This window comes from Pimephales promelas, chromosome 9 (assembly GCF_988280905.1).
Source record: "Pimephales promelas chromosome 9, fPimPro1.hap1.1, whole genome shotgun sequence".
Taxonomy (NCBI): Eukaryota; Metazoa; Chordata; class Actinopteri; order Cypriniformes; family Leuciscidae; genus Pimephales; species Pimephales promelas.
In genome coordinates this window covers 23,799,832-23,823,814 of record NC_142777.1, presented here as the reverse complement: position 1 = coordinate 23,823,814, position 23,983 = coordinate 23,799,832, and the positions used below count along the sequence as shown (strand labels likewise).

The 23,983-nt window shown below is 37.5% G+C and overlaps 1 protein-coding gene across 1 annotated transcript in view; it reads left to right on the top strand.

Annotated features, from left to right (window-relative positions):
- The window catches only part of ablim3 (actin binding LIM protein family, member 3), a 61,556-nt gene that overhangs the window by 27,855 nt on the left and 9,718 nt on the right, over nt 1–23,983 (top strand). The window contains exons 3-14 of the mRNA XM_039664562.2: nt 2,642–2,825; nt 8,151–8,266; nt 9,780–9,906; nt 10,406–10,499; nt 13,346–13,433; nt 15,509–15,567; nt 15,647–15,718; nt 18,066–18,227; nt 18,969–18,998; nt 19,287–19,416; nt 19,738–19,836; nt 20,175–20,225. Coding sequence (XP_039520496.2) covers nt 2,642–2,825; nt 8,151–8,266; nt 9,780–9,906; nt 10,406–10,499; nt 13,346–13,433; nt 15,509–15,567; nt 15,647–15,718; nt 18,066–18,227; nt 18,969–18,998; nt 19,287–19,416; nt 19,738–19,836; nt 20,175–20,225 — 1,212 coding nt within the window. The remainder of the gene's footprint in view (nt 1–2,641; nt 2,826–8,150; nt 8,267–9,779; nt 9,907–10,405; nt 10,500–13,345; nt 13,434–15,508; nt 15,568–15,646; nt 15,719–18,065; nt 18,228–18,968; nt 18,999–19,286; nt 19,417–19,737; nt 19,837–20,174; nt 20,226–23,983) is intronic.

Genomic DNA, 23,983 nt, shown 5'->3' with positions numbered 1-23,983 from the left:
TGTACCTTAGGCTACTGCCCCAGTCGCTTTGGAACTTTTTTTCTGAGAGGGTAGAATCATCTCTTTGGGACACATTTTTCATTTCTGTATTTTATATAACTGGGTTAAATACTTTGATCTTACATACCACTAGTTAATCAATCCACTGCTACAGGAATATAATGAAGTCTCTGTGAATGTGCTCTCATGGTGAAATCCGAATATTCACAAGAACATCGTCATTACTCTATCTGGCCTTTCAGCGTCTCTGCAGGGACCAGCAGTGACCGGTTCATCTCTTTCTAAAAGGCCTCTGGTTATATTGTTCACGCTGAACCTCGAAGAGCTTCATCATCCTCATCCCTCTTGTTGAGCTCAGGATTATTGTCTTGTGGACAGGGATACAGGCACAGCTCCAGAACAAAGCACGGGCCCTCTGGGTCTGAGTTCATGCTGTCTCACCCTCTTAGTCTAAACCCTCTCTCAGTACCTCGTGGCCCAGCGTTTATGTCTGTGTTTTCTATGTCTCGGTGAAGAGCTGTCGGCTTGGGAACTCCATGAGCCAACAGCATCATGGAATAACAAGTCCTCGTTTCAGTAACTGACAGCTATTGTCTGACATTCATGTCTGAAGTGGCACATACTGTGCTTGAAAAGGAGGCAATTAGAGAAAAGTACCATTGTTGCACTTCTAACTTAACTATATTTTTCTGTTAATAAATCTTTATTTTAAAAAAAAATATATATATATCTGTTCAAGTCTAATGCTATCAACCCTCATTGTTTTTGTGCCAGAAACACGAGCCCCTTTAATTAGCCTAGCTTCAGTCGTTAGCTACGTTTTGCAAAGAGCTTGCAATGAAGCTAACATTTACTACTTTAAATTATGAATAGCTGTTACAAAACAACTTGAGAACGAGATGTCCCCTCTGTGTATCCCTAATGTTTCTTATCTGTAAGTTTTTGCCACTGCTTTATTGAGTTTGCAGAAATGTTAATTATGTCTGTCTCTGGAAGTTATTTGAGTTGAAAAGGCCTTTTCCTTTTTTCCTTTTCCATTAGGCTTCAAATGTCATGTGCTCCAGAGTTTTCTCTTTGATTGCAGGGTTTTAATCCAGTTGTGCCATTTGAAGCAACATGCCATTGTTTTGTGGTTGTCTGAAATGCGGCTGCCTGGCACAGTGTCTATCTTACACACGCATACACACAGGCATTCACAGCAGGGCTATAATTTCCCTGCACATGTGGTTACACTGCCAAAGACTGTTGAAGTCCCAGTTCTGTTGAATCTGCTGGACCACAGTGAAGATTTCCCAGCAGTCCTAGTGTCCACTGGCAATATAACTATTCTGGTCAGTCTTTTGGCTATTTTTATTCTTTTATTCTGCCTCTATTCAATTTCTTTATTATGATTTATGTAATATTTATAAATCTCACCAGTAAAATATTATTTTTATGATCTAAAATAATTAAACACATGACAATCTGCTGTATATTATTAAAAATGGTATATTATTAGAAGAGTTTATATATATATATATATATATAGTGTCATTGCAGATATAGTGGCTCTAATTTCATTGTACTTACATGCAATGACAATAAAGGCATTCATTCATTCATTCATTCATTCATTCATTCATTCATATATATATATTTTGTATATATAAAATTGCCCAACTTTTGCAGCTATTCAGTGTTACAGCAGCAGTTCAATGACATAGTGATATCATCAGGACAGATAAGCGCTTTGAGAAAGTATTTTCACTCCTGCATGGGTTCTTTCAATCAGAAGCCAACCAATGAGAATCATGGAGGCCTTATCATAATCATCAAGCATCAGATTTCATCTCACAATTTACCGTTAATTCTCTGAGCTCAGAAGGTCCTTCAATCCTCGTGTCTCAGAATACAGGACTGAGAAGACATACAAATGACTTACGAGGACATTTGACTTTGAATGAATGATTTACAGTACGGTGACACATTTTGCCAAAGGCAATCATTGCCAATTCAATGAGCCAATCACATCTGTCATTGCAAGGATGATGGATGTTGAGGGCTGGGAGACTGTGTGCATGTGCACGTGTGTGCGTGTTTGTGTACGTTTGAACGTGTGTGTATCATGTGGTAACCGTAAGCCATTTGAGTCCTGCTGAGATCAGGGATATTCACAGGCATGCATGCATGTGATCACCGGCTTGCATGCTGAAATGGTCATGCACTTGCAGCAGTGTCACATCTCACCCGGGGGTAAAAGACTTACTTATATCTGTCAGCATAAGAAGAAGCTTACAAAGGTATTCTTACTTCTAGTATGTGTCGATAAATACAAAAATTATTTGCCCATGTACCATGGCTTGATGCACTAAAAAATAAGGTCTTTCTACTTGAAACTAGATTAAAAAAATCACTCGTCTTAAAAACAATTTTTTTTTGTTGTTTTTTTTTTTGTCTGTGTTAAATCAAGCCCTATAAAAATATGGTATATCAAGTGTTGAGCTGTGGTGCTTATTTTGGCAAGACAAGTTCAATCCTGACTTGCAACATCCTTAATTCAGTTCCCTCTTTTTCTCCCTGTTATTTCCTATACTATAAATGTCATGGCAATGATCTCATGTTGATTTCTGTTCCTGTCTCTCTCTCTCTCTCTTTCTGCCAGTGTGTGGCTGTGATTTGGCACATTCTGGATTCTTCCAGAAGAGTGGCGAGTACATCTGCACAGCAGACTACCAGCGCCTGTACGGCACAAAGTGTGACAGCTGTGGGGACTTTATCTCAGGGGAGGTGGTCTCTGCACTAGGCCGCACATATCATCCACAGTGTTTCGTCTGCAGTGTGTGCAGGTGAGCCCCTCTACTACATAGACTACTAACATGCCATTGTGGAAATGGATCCATCAGACAGATTAAACTTGAGGGAGCTCTGGTGGGATGCTGGTAAATGATGCTCATTTACTAATGTGCTGAAGACTGAAACTCATTAAATCACCCGCTGACATCTATATGCACCCCCACTCATCTATAAACTAAGCAATTATACCACATTTTGTTCTGGTCTTCTAATTTCATCAGCCAAGCGATGTTCCAAGACAGCTGGTATTACTATTTATATCATTTTCTTTGAAAGAAATTCAAAGTCTGTGACAAGAAAAAGAGTTTAGAGTTAAGGAATCTCTTCGGTTTAACTGCATTTAAAGGGTTTGATGGACCACATGAAAAAAGTGAAAAGGCAAAGGTGAACTCTTGAGTTATCTTGCCACATTCTCTCACTTTTTGTCCAGGAAAAGTAAAACGTTTAAGTAACCTTTCTAATAGAGAAAATTTGCATTGTGATTTTGCTCATATTTTTTTCCTGCATTTCTGACGGTCATTTATCTTTAGCAGATGATTTGTTTGTCTTTAATTTGATTGACTCATGTCAGATATTAAAAAAGCAGCGTCAGACTATAGTTATTGTGATTTAATGCATGCAGTATGTTTCAACTTACTTTAATGTACTCATCAAAGCAAATTTTTACTCGAATTTGCTACTTGAATTTGCTGTTTACTTTGGACCCTGTGTAAATTGCTCTATAGAGGATAATACCACAAGTGGAGATGGAGTGATCAATGCAGAACTGAGCAGGATATTGTAACATGAGTCCATGCGGAAGAAATTTGAGGTTTGTGGCTCAAAATATGCAGTAGTGCCCAGAAAGTAAGCAGAGAAGGGAGAAAAAGTGTAAATGGAGAAGCTGCTGCGGTGAATATTTGCATCACAGAATGAAAGGAGCAAATAAAGTTAAAGGCAGCGGTGGAAAAGCACCATCTTTTGTCCTTCATGTACGGCCTGTTCTCGGACAGGCGAGCAAGAAATTAAGAGGTACTGTAAGACATCCCTGCGGGGACCAATTATCTGTCTGGCCAACACTGACACAATGATATTTGAATCCCATTGATTTTTTTGTAGTAAAAATGGGTTTGCTACAACATGATATTTTCTACATTTACTGTACTGCTTTAGTATTCACATTGGGTGAAATTACTCTCTTTTTTTATTCTTTTTTGAGCTTTTTTGAACACACTGCTGGGCTTAGTGAATTTGCTGGAGAGCTGTGAGTTTAGCTGCTAATGTGTCGCTGTTATGTCCCATTTGTAATTACTGTCTGTTTGATCTGTTCTGATCTTCAGGAAATTAGTTCCACTAAATAACTTTTCCTCTCTTCTTATAGTTCATTAGTACACCAAAAAAGAGCACACCGCGTGGTGAATTTATGTGGGTTGGAAAAAAAACATTTTCATGGAGGACTGGGATTGCTTTGTTGGACTGTGTTGCCAATTGGGCTACTAAATGGCCCAATGGGATGCTCTTGGCAGGAGTAACCTAAACATTTATCGCCCTGACCAAGAAGTAAACAGTCAACGGGAGAGCTAGATTATATTACATTTAATATTTAGACCATCTGAGTGGAGACCAAGCTCTAGATTTAGTGGGCTACCGTCCCAGTAGTGCTGTCAGTGATCATTCATAAGTCATGTTACACCCCTTAGAAATATTGAATACTTTGATGCCAGTGCAACTATTTCTGTATGGCATTATAGGCCTTTATAGGCCTAAATTTCGAAACAGAGGTCTTATTATCTTAGTCAATTTGGTTCCATAATGAAATCCATCTTGATTAGTATTTTTCCCTTTTTATACATAGCTATTTTACTTGTTATCAATACAAAAATATGAATACAATTATTTTTTGTGTGTACAAATTTCATGAATTTTTTAAGAATTTAAGAAATGTGTTAAACTTTAGTGCATAATTGTTCTGTCCTGAAAGAGTCGCAATATTGTGTTCGTGGACAGAATAAAAGCAGCAAAGCATGAAAACTGTAAATTTTTAAAGAGCAGGAAAAGCTGACAATGCTGTGCGTGTCTGGAGGGAGTGTGATGTGGCGGTAATGCCAAGGTCACTTAAAGACTGCACGGAAAGACATGCACAGAGCCTCATGAGGAAGCCCACACAGTTTTCACATACAAATATAGAATGAAGTAGGTTGTGTGAAAGAGGAGGCCTAAAATACAGAGACAGAGAGAATGAAAAAGTAAGAGTAAATCCTGAGACCCTGCTCTTATTGGCTCCAGCTAGGGGTGACATGCTATACCGGTATTGACGATAACTGTTATATTCAAAACATGAAATATCGATATCTTAAGGGTGTGACAATATATCGCGATAACTGTTATATTATAAATGAATAGTTCACATAGGATAATATGACAAGTAAATAATCCAGCGGCAGTACCAGTTTCACATCCCTACATATTACACCTTAACGCTGCCATCTGTCATAAATCATGTTGCCTGATAAGACTCTCCAAATGCCCACACTCCACAACCATCATCTTGTAGATTTCACCACTATAGAGAGAGTAAGTCACAAATATTTTACTAGTCCTGCAACTGGAAATGTTACATTAACCTGTCAACTGCTGATGCCTTTCTGTGTTTTGTCTTATTTACACCCCTTGAGGCATTTAGTGTGCTCATTCGGATAAAAACGTTTGAATGTGTACTTCAAAAATCTTTAGAGAGGAATATTTTTGTTGTATTATTATCCAAAATAGGGCGATGTGAGCATTATGGAGAATTAAACTCTCATATGTAATTTGTTTCATTCATACTCGACACCAGAGGGCGCCCTCACGCAGAAAGTCTACAAGCGAGACCCATAGAATTATTATTAAATTTTTGATGTTCCAGGAAATCCAGAAAATGGGCTATATGCATGCATAAGTTCCGCATTTGACGCAAGGATGCTCGTCCATTTCCGGTTGTGGAGATTAAAGTGGAGGAAAACCGAGGAAAACGGGATTATGGCAGAGTCTTCAACATTAACTGTCCTCCCGTCTTTGAAACGAAACGTACATTTAGATGTAATTTTATATATAGTTATGTTTATTTAATATAATTTTAAAAAGAAGCATTAACACAACGAGGGGTGTCTGTTTTATCTGTTTTCGTGACTAATGTTTCTTTAGTATAACCATGGAGTATAAAATTCAATATAAATTCTCGGTTTTGCATTGGACTCTACGATCGGCGGAAGTTATCGAGCATCCTTACGTCTTCACCGGAAATACCGCCGTACATAGAGCCCATTAACACACTATTTTAACAGTAATGGTTGTCTGTGTTTTTAAAGCCATCTTTGTTATTTTCGGAAGTTTATACAGTATTTAAATGCAATGCTAATTAGCATAGCCATTACCACTGTACAGAATGCTATAAAATTATATCATTTCTGCCTCATTCTGTGATAAGGAGCCACATCAATTACGTTATTTCAATCACTCGACTGACTCTAATGCGATTTTAAAGTAATGGGGATGCATCTTAACAGGTTAAGGTATTAGTTTATAATACTGTTGAACTTGACAGTGGTTATCCCCTGGTTATTTCTTAAACACACACACACAAAAACAAAAAAACAAACAAGATTAATTTGACTGATAACATTATTTTTTCAAGGTTTCTTTAGATATCGTCATATATCGTTACCGTGATTTTTTTTTTGGCCACGATAACTGTGATGTGAAAAATCTGATATCGTGATGGCCCTAGCTCCATACTGAAACACTGGAGAAACTAAAGGAATTTTTCCACCCATGTGTCTGACACAGGCTTTGTAAGCTTTTGTTGTCTGCCCACTTCCCTGTCGATTTCAAAGACATCTTTGTGTGTGGTCTCAATACTGGAGGAGTCTGTCATGCCATACTTCACATAGCCCAGTGAACAGTGTGTTGGTTTGTGTGTTTATGTACAAATGTGACACTGCACCATGTAGTATTAAGATACACAAATGCTAAATTTCCAGCTGAAAACCAAAAGTGCTTAATAGTATATCCTCTTGACATCTGCATTAATCTTAATTTAATACTAATAAATAAAAACTCCATGTGTTCTAAGTAAATTTAAAACAGATCAATATGCCATTGACGGTGATAGTGTGGCAGAAATAATACAGAATCTGTTTTTAAAGGACCTGTTCTGTAATCTTATAAAGTGGCAGAGCTGGTGTTCCTCTAAGGTCATGGTTTAATGTAAATGGATTGTTTCATAATTGCTGCATTAGTGGAGGAAAAGTCTACTGTAATAGGATTTGTCTCGTAGTGTAGAAGCTTCCAGTCATGCTGATTTCTAAGCAGATAAAGTAGTGCTGTGGACACAATGGATTATGCGAGCTGTCATGAGACATGCGGTCATGTGCTCTAAAGAGACACATGCATTTATCAACATAAAGCATAATCTATTCACCATAAACAGGATCTAAGCTTATGTATACAGTGGAACAAGGCCTTGTTCTTGGTTTGCATTCGCCTTTGGTAAAAGATGGTGGAAGAATAGTGAGGAAGAGCCCAAAGACCATCTTAATCTACAATGAATTTCCAGATGGTCCAGGTTGGATTATACTGGATTCTCTGGTAGATCAGCAAAGCAATGGTGCTCACCAGAAAAACTAAAATGAGTTTTTTGTCCTTCCTTATATACCCCATTACTCATAAATTTTAAGTCATTACAATTTTAAGGTATGTGATACCAGTCATTTTGACTCTTTATTTCAGTGATGCTTGTATCTTGAGTGTGTCTGAAGGGAAGACAGCATTAGTGAGAGCTGGGGCGTCATTACAGGCCGGCTCTGGTCTGTGCTTGATGCTTTGTGGGTAATGAAGCCTTCTTTAAAGGGTTAGTTCACCCAAAAATGAAGATTCTGTCAGTATTTACTCACCCTCATGTTGTTCCAAACCTCTTATGTGTTTATTTGTTCTGCTATACACAAAGGATATTTGGAAGAATGTTTTAATCAAACAGATCTCATTCCTCATTGACTACCATAGTATGTATTTTTTCCTAACACTGTAAACGTATTTTTCTTTACTGTCACTTTTGATAAATTAAAAGTGCCCTGAAACCTAAATCTTGCAATGTATTAGTAATTTGGTGGAGTGTGTGTAGATAAGTTTTGCCTACATTGTGTGAACCTGCCAATACTTTTCTCCACTATGTAATTTAGTCTTCATTGTAAGCATTCCAGATTTATTTGACAATTGATTTATATATTTATCGGGATTACTTTTAGGCTATGTGTGTGTGCTATGTTTAATAACATGTTATCTGTCTGTGTTTCCCTCTCTAGGAAACCATTTCCAATCGGGGACAGAGTGACGTTCAGGGGTAAAGAATGTGTCTGTCAGCAATGTTCCCTCAAGCTGGTTAATTCCAATGAGCCAATCAAAATCCATGGGCCCAGTCGTGAGTCTCTCCCCTCAATTTAAACATTTGCATAACGTGGTCCAAATGTGTGAGTGTGTATGTGTTAGGCCAGAGAAACCACACATTATGGGGACAAAAAATACCCACAAAGTATTTTTTGGTCCTCATGAGGAAATCAGCTTGTAAATCTTACTAAGTGGTGTTTTTGTTTTTTTGTTTTTTTGAAAATGTATAAATACAGACAGTTTTCTGTGATGGGTAGGTTAAGGAGTAGGGTTAGTGTAAGAGCATAGAACAGTACAGTACATCCCCATAAAACATGCATGTGTGTGTGTGTGTGTGTGTGTGTGTGTGTGTGTTCATTCGTTATTTTCAATTTCTTGAGTGTTTTCGGCAGACTTTTTTCAAAAGGCCCAGGAGCTATAACCCTCCAAAATGCTGTATACACTGATTTCACGCAGCTGCCATTTTGAAATGGCTCAGGTGGAAAGAAAACTGGAAGTGTCGTCTTTAATCAAAGGAGTCGCGAATGCGATGGCGTATTGTTGTGTTTAATATAGAAATTAGTTATTCTACAAAACGTAAATACATTCTTTTCATACTTAGACTATATACAGTAAAATCTGTACTTCCGGGGGTTCTTCCCACCGGAGCCTCGCTTTCAAAATCAAAATGGTGGCTGTGTGAAATTTAGTGTATTGGCATGGATGTCTCTGAGGGGAGAGGACAGACCCCTGTTCAACAGATTAGAGTGTGTGTAGTGACTGGGTAAACAAAGGCAGAACGCTGTGATGTTTTATCAAGGCCAGAGGTGAAGAGTGTCTGAGCTTTGTGTGTTTACAGATGGGAACTATATTACTTCTTCCATCACAATTAAGTCAACATAATAGTGTAGTAACATTAATTTTAAATAATCTTTTAATGAATGGTCCCTTTTTTGCCACGTCACCTCATGTAACGAAAACATCAGAAACTGATGTCTTTAAATGACAACAAAAGCTTATTCATTTATTTTTCAAGGTGCTTCATAAAAGGTCATTCAGTTCAAAATAATAATGATCTGTTATCTGTTTCACTTCAACTTGAATCACGGCTTCTACAGGGAAAAGGAGGAAAGAAATGGTTGCAATAGAACCGTGAAAGCGTTCTGTAATACCTGTCTATGTCTAAAGATTGATCTGATTGATCAGACAGGTAAACTGAAGAAATCTAAGCTGTGGGTTAGGATGCAAACAATCTAAATATAGCTGAACATCCTCCAAATAAAAACAAATGATGCAATGACCTTTTTGTGGTCAAAATCCTGTTATAGGCAAACATCATGCTGCCCTACACAGCCTACACAGCTCAAGGAAGTATGTGTTTGTATATTAAAAATATATATATATATATATATATATATAAAAAATCTAATCTTTATAACAATTGTTGATATGTAATCATATGCTTTTTATAAACCTGTCAAGTCCGACAGGACACAGGAAAGACGTGTCAGCCTAAAGTCCATTATATAACCTCACTATCCCTCCTCATGAGTCATGACTCTTTTTAGACTGTGCAGGTTGTAAGGAGGAGATCAAACAGGGTCAATCTCTGCTGGCGTTAGAGAAACAGTGGCACGTCAGCTGCTTCAGGTGTCAGACCTGTGGCCTGGTCCTGACCGGGGAGTACATCAGCAAGTGAGTGACCACTTCTGTTGGCTTATGTTCAACCGAAACATTACACACATTGTGTTGCATAAAGCAGCCTGTTTCTAATTTTTATAACCACATTAACTCTGCTCGTTTAACAAATGTTTAATCACTAAATATTCACACATTCAGTTCCAATACTAGGCCTTCAAAATAGGCCTGAAATAAATTACATCTTAAAATATATTGAAATATGAAACAGTTATTTTCAATTGTGAAAGTATTTCTGTGTTTTTGATCAAATAAATGCAGCTTTGGTGAGCATAAGAGACTTCTTTCAAAAATCTTACCAACCTCAAACTTTTTAAAAGTAATGTGGATGTATACTGTACATACTTGATTTCTTGATAAGCAGCTGCTCCTGTTAGGAACTTTTGTGTCACTCTGATTTTGAGGTGCTCAAGAAAGATGACCTACACTCCTGTGTTTTATTTTTGGTAACCGTATAAGAATGTGTTAATTCATGTGAGTCTTATTTTGCATACAGAGACGGTATTCCTTACTGTGAGTCAGACTACCATGCCCAGTTTGGGATAAAGTGTGAAACATGCAACAGATACATCAGTGGACGTGTGCTGGAGGTGAGTCTACATCCTGCCTACTTACATCCACCCATTAGACCATTTTCCAACAGACCCCCCAACGTAGACTCTGTGACATTACACTCCATAACATTACACTGCCATTCAAAAGTCTGGGGTTAATCATTTTATTCAACATGGACACATTAAATTGATCAAAAATTACAGTATATAGACATTTATAATGCAACAAAAGATTTCTATTTCAAATAAATTCTCTTCTTTTGAATTTTCTTTTCTTCAAAGTATCCTGAGAAAAGGCTGCTGCTTTATTACAGGAATGATTTATATATATTGCAGTATATTAAATTAGAAAATGGTCATTTTAAATTGTAATATTATTTACCAATATTACTGTTTCTACTGTACTTAATATATGCAGCCTTCATTAGCATAAAAGACCTCTCTCTAAAACATAAAAAAAATAGTATTAGAAATGTCATGAAAGTTTCATTCATGTCCACACACACACCTGTAATGCCTTTGTGGAAATCCTGTAGAAACACTGGACCTGAGCGATTGACTCATTATACACACATCTAGTGGTTCTTTGTGATGAGCAACTTGTCTTTTGATTGTTTTTGTTTTTAACTCTGCTGAATAGACAGCGATTGCGTTTGTTATACCTGAACTGAACATGAAGTGATCCATCAAGTGGGCCTGGCAAGAAGCCTCCGTTATAAAAAGATCAATGGCTAAATATGAGGAGATGGATAAAGAAGCCCAGACAGACAGGGAATAAAACCACCATTTGAAGCACTCTTACCTTAGACATACATATTTTTCTCTCAAAACACTTTCAACATTTAAGGTTAACAGAAGGCAAAGAATACACCTTGGAGGGACGAGTAGAGAAGGCTGTGAGAGAATAAAAAAGTGAGGCAATCATCACTCTTATTGTTTCTGTTATTTATAGCTTCTTTCTAAAAGTTATGCACACCTACTACCATATAGTAGCTTATCGTTTGAGCTATGGACTTGATGCTATAATCAAAACATACAGTTTCTCCCTCCTAACATGGTGTATTCCAACACCCTAGCAACCACTCACAACACCTTAGCAACCTCATTGACTCTTTAGCAACATGGTTGAAATCAAATTCGCAAATTCTGAGCAATTTTATTTATTTTTTTTAATGGACAAGCACTGCTTATTAGATAGATATATTAGATAGACAGACAGACAGACAGATTAGTTACTGTGAGAATAAATCATATAGAGCTTATGAAGAGCCAGTTTACCTCCCCGGTGGCTCGTCCTTCAGAGGAATGGACTAATATTGCTGTTCTTTGATGCTTCATAAACAAGGATGATTCTGTTGGCAGGTACACCTGGGACCCTATATTTTGTTGATTTGCTATTTTCTGTGACACTTCGGAACTGGGTCGTAGAGTCATGGAGTTGGAAAGGGAGACAGAGAGCGTGGGAGAGAGAGACTTTGAGTAATGAGTCACAGGGGAAGAGAAATTTGATGAGGTAGTTTACATACAAATAAGAAAGTAAATAATTTTCCAGCAGAGAGTTCCAAAGCTGACAAAGCTTAATGCTAATACACACACTTTTGAAAATAATTTGTGTGAGATTGTGTACTCACACAAACTAACTCATTCCTGTCGCTCTCTTTGCTCTGATCCCAGTCAGAGTGGCTGGTGTGAAGTGCTCCGTGCTCCAGCGAGAGCTCAAGTCAGGTTATTTATAGCCAGTTGGACGCAAGCTGATTTATCTTTATCTGCCTGTTTGATTTGCACTCATTCCCCCTGGGAGACACCTAGTGATATCACATGCCTCAGAGAACTTAGAAACTGACAGCTTGCTGATTCCTGGAGAAATGACAGCATACACTATGTCTCCAACTCATAAACTGGCCTTCTCTTGCCACCTGCTCTGTGCGTCCTCTCCAATACACCCCTTTTTTTCTCTGGACTTCCCAGTGAGACAACATTTGGTGTATTTGCAATATTTTTATATAAATAGCAACTGTCATACTAGCCTAAAGACTACTTGCATTTTAGATGCATTATGTGCATGTTTTTGAACAAATCATTTTACTTAAAGGAGTAGTTCACTTTAAAAAAAAAAAAAAAAAAAAAAAAACTTTTGCTGATAATTTACTCACCCCCATGTCATCCAAGATGTCCATGTCTTCCTTTCTTCAGACGAAAGTTTATAAATGCAAACTTTACATACATTGAACGCTGCTCGACCAATCAGATTCAGTGACTGGAACTTACGCCTATATAACTATAATCATTATACATAAATAATTCCTTTTAGATTTGATGTACATTCGAAACAAACTTTGTTGCATAATATTCCTGTTTTCACTGTGAAGCTGCTTTAAAACAATCTGTATTGTAAAAAGCTATATACTGTAAATAAAGGTAACTTGACTTGACTTTGGAGGCATTATCTTAATCTTATTTTGTTCCCTTTAACTAACTCTAAAGAAACATTGTAAAAGTATATAAAAAATAGTTCTTTCTCTTCAGTTCCATCAACAAACACTTCTTTGTTTTAAATGTCCCAGAGGAACAGTTCTCTCAATTACTGATTTTTGGCACTGAAGGATCTCTGTAAGCTTTAAAAGTGTGTATGGTGAGCAAGAGAGTCATTAAACATCTGTGGAGCTTAAATGAGTCTTGAACAGTATTAAAACAGCAATAAAGGAGTGTTTTGTTGCGTAATGTGTTATATAGTAAATGCATTTAAGAGTCACTGTTGAGACAAGCATGTGTTTATAGCGCTCACGATAATGGGTTCCTTAGGTGGAGCTTTTATGTGCTTGTACGTGTTGTTTTAAAATCCTCTATCCTCTGACATTTTGTCACTTTCTTTCTCTGTCCAGGCTGGTGGGAAGCACTACCACCCCACTTGTGCTCGCTGTGCCCGGTGTCAGATGATGTTTACAGAAGGAGAGGAGATGTATCTCACAGGTGAGGAGAGGTTATAAAAGCCAACAGCTGGCACTTTCCATGAATAGGGTGCAAAACGGGGCTTGAAACTTGAAACTCTTCTAAATAAGGACTTATTTTAATTGAACAAATGGCCAGTGAAAGTTGCTTAACTTTCAGAAAATGCTGATTGTCAACCACACGTGGTCAAACTAAATATTGTATAGCATTTTCTATGAACTTCAAATGAAAATGCAGTTGCCAAAATGTTGAAACAAAATTTACTTGATCTTTTAATAAACATATTAAGTAAAGACAAAATCAACATTTAAAACCTTATGAAATAAGATAACATCAAGATGGAATGTGATTATGTGTATAATTGCAATGTAGAAAGTGTCCGAATAATGGCACTTCTTATGCAATGACATAAGAACTCTCAAATGTCTCATGTGCTTGTGGGATTTTAATTGGTGAGAAAGATCTTCCAGACAAGTCAACAAAGAAAGTGAAAAGCTGGCATTATACAGTAAAGTAAGAGAATACAGCTATGACATTAATGTGAGTTTAGAAGTTTTTCTTTACTTTTTACTGCAGACCTTGCCAATTGTTGTGACTGACATTTTGAGAGACTTCATCTAAAACACTACAGGAAACGTGTATTAAAAGGTTTAAAATTTAAACCTTTTTAAACCTTCATTTAATTGTGTTTTTGTTTATTAATAATATCTCATTTGAGATCTGTCTTTCCTGTAGGTTAGTAGTTCATCCTTGTGACAGAACAGATAAGGTCTAATAAAAGAGCTCTTTTAGAACATTACGTGACAATCTGTCATATTTATCTGCATTTCCAGAACATCATGAGCTTATGCAAGATTCATGTGGCAGATAATGGCTGTATTGGCAAGACCTTAATAAAGAAACTGATGTTACTCCTCAAAGAGTCACAGAGGCTCATGTTGATCTTAATGCCCCATTCAGTAGATTTTCCTGTGTGATCGCTCATATGACTTCTTGTGCTAGTGGCTGGTGGGCATTAGAATGGGCCGCAGGTCTTTCTACACAGTTTGTCTGTTCTGTTTCACATTCAGCGCTGAAATGTGTAAGAGTGTTACAGGCTAGCGAACACGCCTCGAGGTAAATGTATTTAAAAGTCAGCAGATCCAGGCATCAACGCATTACTTTATCATGCAAAAAGAGAGAGAGATATGTAGTGAATGAAAACTGGAGAGAATGAGCTAGACAGAGACAGAGCATCGGATTAAAAAACCCATCAATCTGAAATTGAAATGCCACATTTGAATGAATGGCCTTTATTCTCCTGTAATTACATTAAATGTATTTGCCTTAGCTTGAGTTTTCCATATGCTTCCAAATCTCACCTGTGAGGTCAGGAGTGATGTGATTGGCTGGCAGGTCTTAGGCAGATTAAAAATCTCGTTTTGCATACACTACAGATCTTTTCTTCAGTGCCTAGTTTTTTTTTTTTTAAGCACACAATTAAATATATATATGATTGGAGACAAGATACATTTTCATTCACACGTCTAATAGTTATAACATTTACATGACTTATATGACATGACTTTTTCCAGTTGGGCTCATCTCTTTGGAGCCTGCAAGACCATAAAGTTCTTTCTGTGGGGTTTGTTGGCTAGTATAGATTAGCTGGAGCCGGGATCGTTTATGGTTCAGAGTGTTGAGTTCTGTGTGGATCTGTGTGTTTGAATGAGTCACATGAAAGATTCATTTGTGTTTGGTTTGCCCTCCAATCCTACACAGTTGTTGTTTGGTGGAAACAGTGGTACCTTTTTCAGGGTTATTTGATTAATAAAATGTTCAAAAGAGCAGAATTTATTTGAAGTTGAAATGTTTTGCTACAATGTAAAGTCTTTACTGTCATGTTTTGATTAATTAATTGCATCCTTCCTGAATATAAAAATGGACCCCAAACTTTTGAACTGTAGTGTACATTCAACTGAAATCCGCATGGTTAAATCTTATGAAACTTTTTTTTTTCTTTAATAAAGTCATCTTAAGGTGTCTTAAATGAGCATGAGTTTTTTTCTGTACTCTAGCTAATGTTCTTTTCTTATTTGTTTGATTCTGTGTCTCAGGTTCAGAAGTGTGGCATCCTGTGTGTAAACAGTCATCTCGAGCAGAGAGGAAACTGAGAGTGAGTTTTCCCCCTTCTTTTAACAAATACAGACTGAATTTCAAATTTCTGCTGATTTCTTCCTTATTTTATTTTACAGCTCAGACGCACATCAGAAACCTCCATCTCTCCTCCAGGCTCCAGCATTAATTCACCCAGCAGAGTCATATGTGTAAGTACCCAATCACTGTCCATCTATCTAAATGTCAACTAAATGATGGTGCTAGTGCTGTCAATACAATTTTTTGGCATAATGTGTACACGTTAATGTTAAGTTAAAGGTACAGTTCACCCAAAAATGTAATTCTGTCATCATTTACTCACCCTTATGTTGACCCAAATCAGTATGAGTGCATTTTCTTCTGTGGAAATTTGGCAAAATGCAGTTAGTCATTTTATGGGGTTTCTTTCAGGCTTCAAATAGAATGCAAAAACACAGTCATTAAAACCGTGACCTATATTCCAAAACTTCTGAAGCTGTACTATAGCTTTATATGAGAAACGGATCAAAATTGATTATATAAATTATGACAGAACATCCGTTTTTGAGTGAACTATTCTTTTAATGTTACACTGATGTTTGCCAACCATACATTACCATTCAAAAGTTTGGGGTCAGTAAGATATATGTATATTTTTAAGGAACTTAATACTTTTATTCATCAAACATTCAATCACTCAAAAGTGACATTAAAGACATTTGTAATTTTGCAAATGATTTCTATTTCAACTGTCCTTTTGAAATTTTAATTCAATCCTGGACAAAAAAAATATATATCACAGTTTAAAAAAAAAAAAAAAAAAAAATCTATTTTTAAAAGTTCCCCTGAGGTCAATAATTTTATCCCTTAAAACTCATCTTTGATCACCAAAATTACATATTTAATTTTATTTATTTTTTTTAACCTTGAACCCTCTACACCAGTGGTCTCAAACTCACGGGTGATATTTTGTGGCCCCCTACTTGACATTAAAGTTTAATGTTAAAGTTTAATGCCCGTCCTTGCGTGTGCCGCATTTTTTTTTTTTATCCCTTTTTGGCTACCAAAGATAGTCCTTGACAGATTACGGTACGGTGGATTTGTTGTCCATAGTTGTCATAGACAACCGTGAAGTACAAACATAAAGCGACATGATCCCATTCATTTCAATCAAGCGACAGGAGACAAGCGACAAAAGTTGAGAAATTTTAACTTTATGCAAATGAGAAGCGATTTTCGTAAGTGACAACCAATAGGAAAGAAGGCTTTCAGTGGAACTCACGCATCACTGTCTCAAATGCAGGCAAGACAGAAAGAGTTCGAGGATGATTTCACTGTTTTATACTGTATGATTTGACTGTAACCACATACATGGATAATAAAATGATAAATATACTCCCATAGAAAATATTTATTTTAAATTGTAAATGATATTTCACAATATTAGTATGTGTCCTATATTTTTGATCAAATAAATAACATTTAAAAATTCTTACCAAACCCAAATGATTGAACGGTAGTGTAAAGTGCCATGAAGATTAATGTGGTTGCTCAACCAGTAGATCAACTTTGAACACAAAAGTTATAGGTTTAATTTACAGAAAATGCATGTACTTATAAACTGTATAACACTAAAGGTTGCTTTGGATAAAGCTAAAGCATCTGTCAAATACACAAATGTAAGTATTATTGACCACCCCATGATGGATGACTCTTGTGCTTAAGTTTATGTGTGGGTTCTGCAGTGGTGTGGTCATTGACATCACATGCGGAAGTGAAGGCTGGCCCGTGTGTGAAACCTTTGTTCTGTGTGTGATTGGTGTATGCGTAATGCAGTGTAAGCATATGTGCTGTCAAGCCCTGCAGGTCCATATTCTGCTTAAGGTCAAGCATGAGAATGACATAAGATTACCTTAAAACACTATCTGGGATTGGAGGTAAATAAAGTAAGCTTCATTCCAAATTTATAGTTCACCCAAATATGAAAATGTGTCACCATTTACTCAACCTCATGTTGTTCCAAACCTAAATGACTTTGTTTATTTAATACAGAATAAAATGTTTAAAAGTTGAACTATTTTCTCCAAACACCTTTGGACCCCATTGATTTCCATTGTATCCATTGTATGTCGAATAAAAAAATAATAATAATAAAACATGAGGGTAAATAAGTACAATACAGTATGTTAAAGGTTTGTTAACGTGCATTTAGACAATAGATAAGGTACATTTTAATTTCATGTCTAAATTTCTACTTGCTCAAAAACACCTTAGAGACAATATAATAAGCATCATAACATTTTTGTAGCATTTATGTGCTATATTACAATTTCAGTCATGAGCTCAATTGTATCCTAACAGCACTTGCTTTAAAGTGGTTTTGTACAGTAAATGTGCAAACTGTGCTGCAGGCTCATTCCCACACTTAATTGTGTTGTTGATGTTGTCGTCGCCTGTCATGATTGCTGTTTTTTTGCAGGCCTGCTTATTGTGTTTGACGTGCGAGTGTGTGTATCTGTCCTTTGTCCCTCTCCTTAGGCAAAAATGGAGAACGAGATCCTTGATTACAAAGACTTGGCAGCGCTGCCTAAGGTTAAAGCCATTTATGAAGTGCAGAGGCCAGACTTCTGGTCCTATGAGTATGAGCCCAGTCACAGATACTGCTCCGATGACAGGCTAGAGCGTCTCAGCTATGGGGAGGTACTGCCCTACAGGACCTCTAGAGCCACTCTGAGTCTACGTTTAGCATGTCTCCCCCTGTCACCGAGTCTACTGGCCTGGTCCTAGTTGAGCTTAGCATAGCTTTGCTTTAAGTTTTTCAGCTATGTCGCTTCCGTTGGCTGGCTGTATGCTTTTCTTTGCTATAACTACAGTATGTTTGTGCGTTCTCCCACTATTAATAGTGAATATGAGTGCTTTTGGTTCAGCCTTCTTGCTTTAGTTTGCTTTTTGGAAATCTCTCTGAAAAATTCTAGCGATTTATGTGGTTGCTTAAAGGGATAGTTCATCCAAAAATGACAGTTCTATCATTCAATAACCCTCACGTTGTTTCAAACCTGTTTAGGAGATGCAAAAGGAGATGTTAAACAGAATGTAAATTGTCAATGCTGTTCTTTCCTCTACATGGAATTGGATAGTGACCAGAAGCTACCTAATACATTTGTTTCTTGTATATAGAAAAAAAATGGTTAAGACATGAGCAAATGATGACAGGATCTTTATTTCTGGGTGAACTATCTATTCAATTCTTGCTTGCTGAGTAAATGTTGAGTTCTACAGGAAATACAAAGTAGATTGTTCAGACCACAGTGACTCCTTCACCTCCGTCCTCTTGTTCTTCTCACTTCCCTCACGCATCAGATGTCATGGAGGAAGAGACCGAAGGTTTATCTCTGATTTACTGTTATTCTTACTCACCCCCTTCTTTTTTTGTCTTCACAGTCTTTGGGCACACTCTCCCCTTATTCTCAGGTAGAAGTTTTTTACTCAAATTTACTGGTCATTTTTCCTTGCCACTGTATTGTTTATTTCCATTTCATTGAACATAAGCCGATCACTGACCCTCGGTCAACAGTAATATGTTTTGCAACCAAATTATTCATCTGTTGGATGTAGATTTAGCACATAAGTGTGTTAAGTGTGTTATATTTACAGTCCTACTGGAAGTATGAAAGTTGATTTTAATATCGATCACTGAGCAAATGAAACTGAGTGGTTCTCACAATCAGAGTTATAAATAATGACATCTTATATGAACAGGACATGTATGATGGTATGGACATGAGGCTGAGAAGATCCTCCAGTCCAGGGTACATAGACTCCCCCACCTACAGCAGGCAGGGCATGTCTCCCATCATGCCTCGCTCTCCACAGCACTACTACAGATACGGTGAGTTCCTTCTGCCAAGCTCACAGCAGTACATAAAATACACTCTTGACTTTTAACTCAAAGCTATATTGGCTTTTTGCGGGTGACATTTTTGACTGTTATTAGGGGGCGTGTCCCACCATTCCACCTACATCCTATGCACCCGTCTGTCTGGCACAGTATGTCTTTTTCTCTGTTTTGAAATGCATACTGTCCCTGCCTGGCTAATCTTGGATCATTGATCTGATGATTGAGTGTGTATGTGTGTGTGGTTAGGGCGCACAGGAAGTGTGCACTCATGCTCTGGTTCTGTTACTGTCATTGGCTTGGGGCTTGCTGCAGGCACTGAGAGTGGCAGAAGTTCACCCTATTACAGTCAGCTAGATGCCCGGTCCAGCACTCCCACCACAATACAAGCTCCCAAGCATTTCCATGTGCCAGGTAGGCCAGGCCTCAACATTCACCTCATTGGCTGCTCTCATCACTTTCATATTCATCCAGCAGTATATTTGAATATAAATTAAAATCTCATTAATGGATCAAAGTCTCTGTAACTTTTTGAATCTATCTATACTATACATCTATAGTATGGCTACTCCATTTTTGTACCTTTTTTGTGTTCTCCTCAACCATTCCACTCTCCTTCACCTTACCCTAAAGGTCCCAGGAAGCGTGAAGAGGAAGTAGAAAAAAACATTTCCTGCCTAGTTTACTTTGTTGTCTTCTGCCTGTTACTTACTTCTCCTCCATTTATTTCTAATATCTTCCTTTCTTCTCAGCCACAGGGGATCCCAACATCTACAGGAAGCCTCCCATCTATAAGAGACATGGTATAGTGTGCTCGGCCTGCCCCGGCCTGTTTTCCCTCATGCATAGTCCTGAGGCAGTGTGGGCTCATGGGAAAGATGTGTCTGATTAGTGTTAGTGTCCTCCATAGCTCTCCTCCAGCACTCTCTCACAAAGAAAAAAGCCTTTAATAAAAGTAGTTTGCAAACATGGGAGAAAAAGCACTCATATAGGATTTGGCGGGCACAAACTAAGTGTATACCATGGTACATGTTTTAGAAGCTGCCTAATACAGTTGCAAGAAACAGTATGTGAACATTTTGGATTAAACTAGGTTTGTGGATAAATTGGTCTTTGAAATTGTTCTGATCTGCATCCAAATCATAACAATATATGAATACAATCTGCTTAAACAAATAATCCACAAACACAGTCTCCATTGAATCAGAGCAATGGGAAAAGTATGTGAGCACTTATATATAAAAAGCTGCAGCAATAATATCTGTCAAAATATCCGTTTTCTATAATTGCAGATCAGACCTGCTTCTTTTTGTTTAAGCTGACTGTGTTTCTCTACTGTTGTGACTTATTTGTGGATCAGATAAAATTTTATGAGCAATATACAGATATCCATGTAACTCAAAAGAGCCCCTTTCACACAGCGCGTTGATCCCGGGAAATTGCCAGAACGCCTTCTGTGTGAACGCAAACACGACCCGATACCGGCATCGATGCCTGGTTGGGGACCTTGTAACATTGCCGGAATCAGTCCCGGAACGCGCGCTGTGTGAACAAAAGCCAGGACCAATGCCGTAAGGGGTGTGTCATGGTGATGACGCTCGTGCCATCGCGTGACTCTGTTGCTCTTAGAAGAGAGTTTGTGTTCGTCATTAACAAAGAAAGGACGAACAAATGTTTGCAAACTGGAATGACTAGGAGACCAGGAGCTTCTGACTATCCGCGCTGAAGCTGAGATCGTTCACCAGCTTTGTGGAACGGTATGTGCGTGCACATGTTTTCGACGCGTACATTACACCCCTTACCGTGACGTCATGTGTCTTTCCGGGATCTTTCCGGGTTGTGTGTGAACGCACTCACAGATCACTGGCAGTGTGAATGAACCGAAATCAAACAATCCCGGGACAAATGCCGGGTCACATTATCCGTGTATTTTCCGGAATCTATGTGTGAAAGGGGCTAAGGATTCACATACTTTTTTTCCCCCTGGAACTGTATGTCAGGTGGAACAAGATAAGTTGTCTCCTCTGCTCAATTATTAGAGTGCATCCGCTTTGCCAGAAGAACGTAAAACTGACTCGAGCGCATCCTTCCTTCCACATGGGGGGTGATGAAAAAAGGATGAGGCTTGCTGAGGCATGATTAAAGCTTGCCATGTCCCCCCTCTGCTTTAGATCAACTGGGAAGTGGCCGCATTAGATGCCACAGAGAAGCCCCACTGAATGCTAAGTTGAGCTTAACCCTGTTGAGAAACCGCTGTTAGGAAAGCAAACCTGTTTAAGCATGAAATGAGCAAGTATAAATGTCTAAACATTACCTACTCTGCTAATTCACAGAATTCAGGTGGCAGCCATATTGTTTCTCTTCCAGTTGACAGCACATTGAACGTTGTAGGGACTTGGCAGTCTAATAGACTACATCTGGTGCCAAATCCTTTAAAAGTTGGTTGTTTATGTGCATATCTCTGTCTTTTAATTCATAAATTTACAATCTCACGCCTTTTTGTCAAGCATATTGGTTAGTTTCTCCTCAAAATGTCATGAACTCAAACCCCTTTAACTAAACAAAAGTAATAGTACATCTTTCCCTTTACTGCATGTCTCTGTGTGTGTATTTGTATGTGTATATTCAGTATTTATGTGCATTACAGGCTTGTGCAATATTCCAAATTATAAATTATGATTCTTTTTTATGATTAATCTAATTCAATTATCATGGATAATACAGTGATCAATATTAAGGATTTTATCTGGGCTCAACAGTTTAGGTTTTTTTTTTTTTTTTTGGTGAAATCAGTGAAATTTCTGGAATAAATTTAAGCCTAGGAAATTATATCGAGCGGTGCGCACTAGGCATTGTTCCAGACAGCATCAAATTAGCTAAACGGTTTAAAAGACAAACACACAAGGGCCAGGGGATGTATAGAACTTTGTGAATGATGCCGTTCGAATACTTCTGTGTAGGCCAATTATCACAATATACAACCACAGAGATCTAGAGTGCGTAAGGGAGATGGATTTGTTTCAGAGCTTTGCACAGAGCTGCACTAATACTGTAGATGTATTTACTGGCCAGCTCAGATTGCACAGTCTATCAAGTTTTCTCTAAGAAAGGTCAGAACCATCTCTGACAGCTTGATGGCTCAGTGTGTTAAGTGTATATTTGTGTTTATCCTTGTATCACAAGCCTGTAACGAACACAGGACTGATTTGCTACCCATATGGTGGATCTGCATCTTTAAGTGGAAGTGTTTTATTGTTGTAGATGTCTAGCTGTGTTTGTGCAGAAGAGAGGTGTACTGTTGTCATGCAGATCATTTGAGTCTCTGCCATATGGGTACCAAACTTAAATTCTCACTGAAGAATCTTTGGGACGCAAATATTTCCTCCCTTATTCTTTTTTCCCTTGTTTTTTTTTCTTTTTCTTCCCTTTACCACCTTAAATACGATTCCCTCCACCTCTACTTTCCTCGTTCACCATTCACTCTGTAAGTATTATCTCCCTGTGCACATCTGTCTGTCTGCGTTTTTGATTATGTGCTTATTCGTTCTCTAGTTGCATTCTGTGTTTTCCATTCAGGATTGGTAATATTGTGCGAGGCCTGTGCTTTTGTATTTGTGTTGAATCTTCTTATGTTTGTGTTTTATATAGTTGGGAGTTCAGTGCTGTTTCGGACTGGTTTTGCTTTATATGTATAAGGCAATATATCAATATATGTGTAGTTTTTGATAATACAAGACTCTCACATGAGTAGTTTTAAAGTGTTTTTTGTGTGTGCTTATTTAACATCAAATGTTTCTGAATGCAGATGCTTTACTTTGAGTGTTGTGGATTGTGTTTCCATCAGCTGTTATCTGTGAATGTTGTAGCTTCTTTCTTTCTTTCTTTCTTTCTTTCTTTCTTTCTTTCTTTCTTTCTTTCTTTCTTTCTTTCTTTCTTTCTTTCTTTCTTTCTTTCTTTCTTTCTTTCTTTCTTTCTTTCTTTCTTTCTTTCTTTCTTTCTTTCTTTCTTTCTTTCTTTCTTTCTTTCTTTCTTTCTTTCTTTCTTTCTTTCTTTCTTTCTGAGCCCACCTTAACACCTAGCATTAACATGTTTCATATATATATTTCATATATATATTTGGTGATGTGCAGTGGATAAGACACATGTCTTTGGTGTGAGAGACCCAGGTTCGAATCCACTGAGAAAGACACTTAACCCCTAGTTGCTCCAGAGGTGTGCGACCTCAGACATATAATGCAATTGCAAGTCGCTTTGGATAAAAGCGTCAGCTAAATGAATAAATGTAAATGTACTATAATATAATATCCTGCACAAAATGGAAAATGTTGCTTAATGTTTAAAACATTGAGGGATAATTCAAAATACAATTTTATGTTTTTTTGGCAAAAATAACACGCAATAGAGTAATAATTTAGCTATTTTTGGATGGAAAATAAGGTATCTGGTCTACTGTGTGTTTGCCTATTAGAAACAATTCACTAGTAAAGGATGGATTAGAAGTGAAGAAAATACATTTAACTAAAACAAAGTTTTAAATCGCCACATGAAAATACGCATTTTA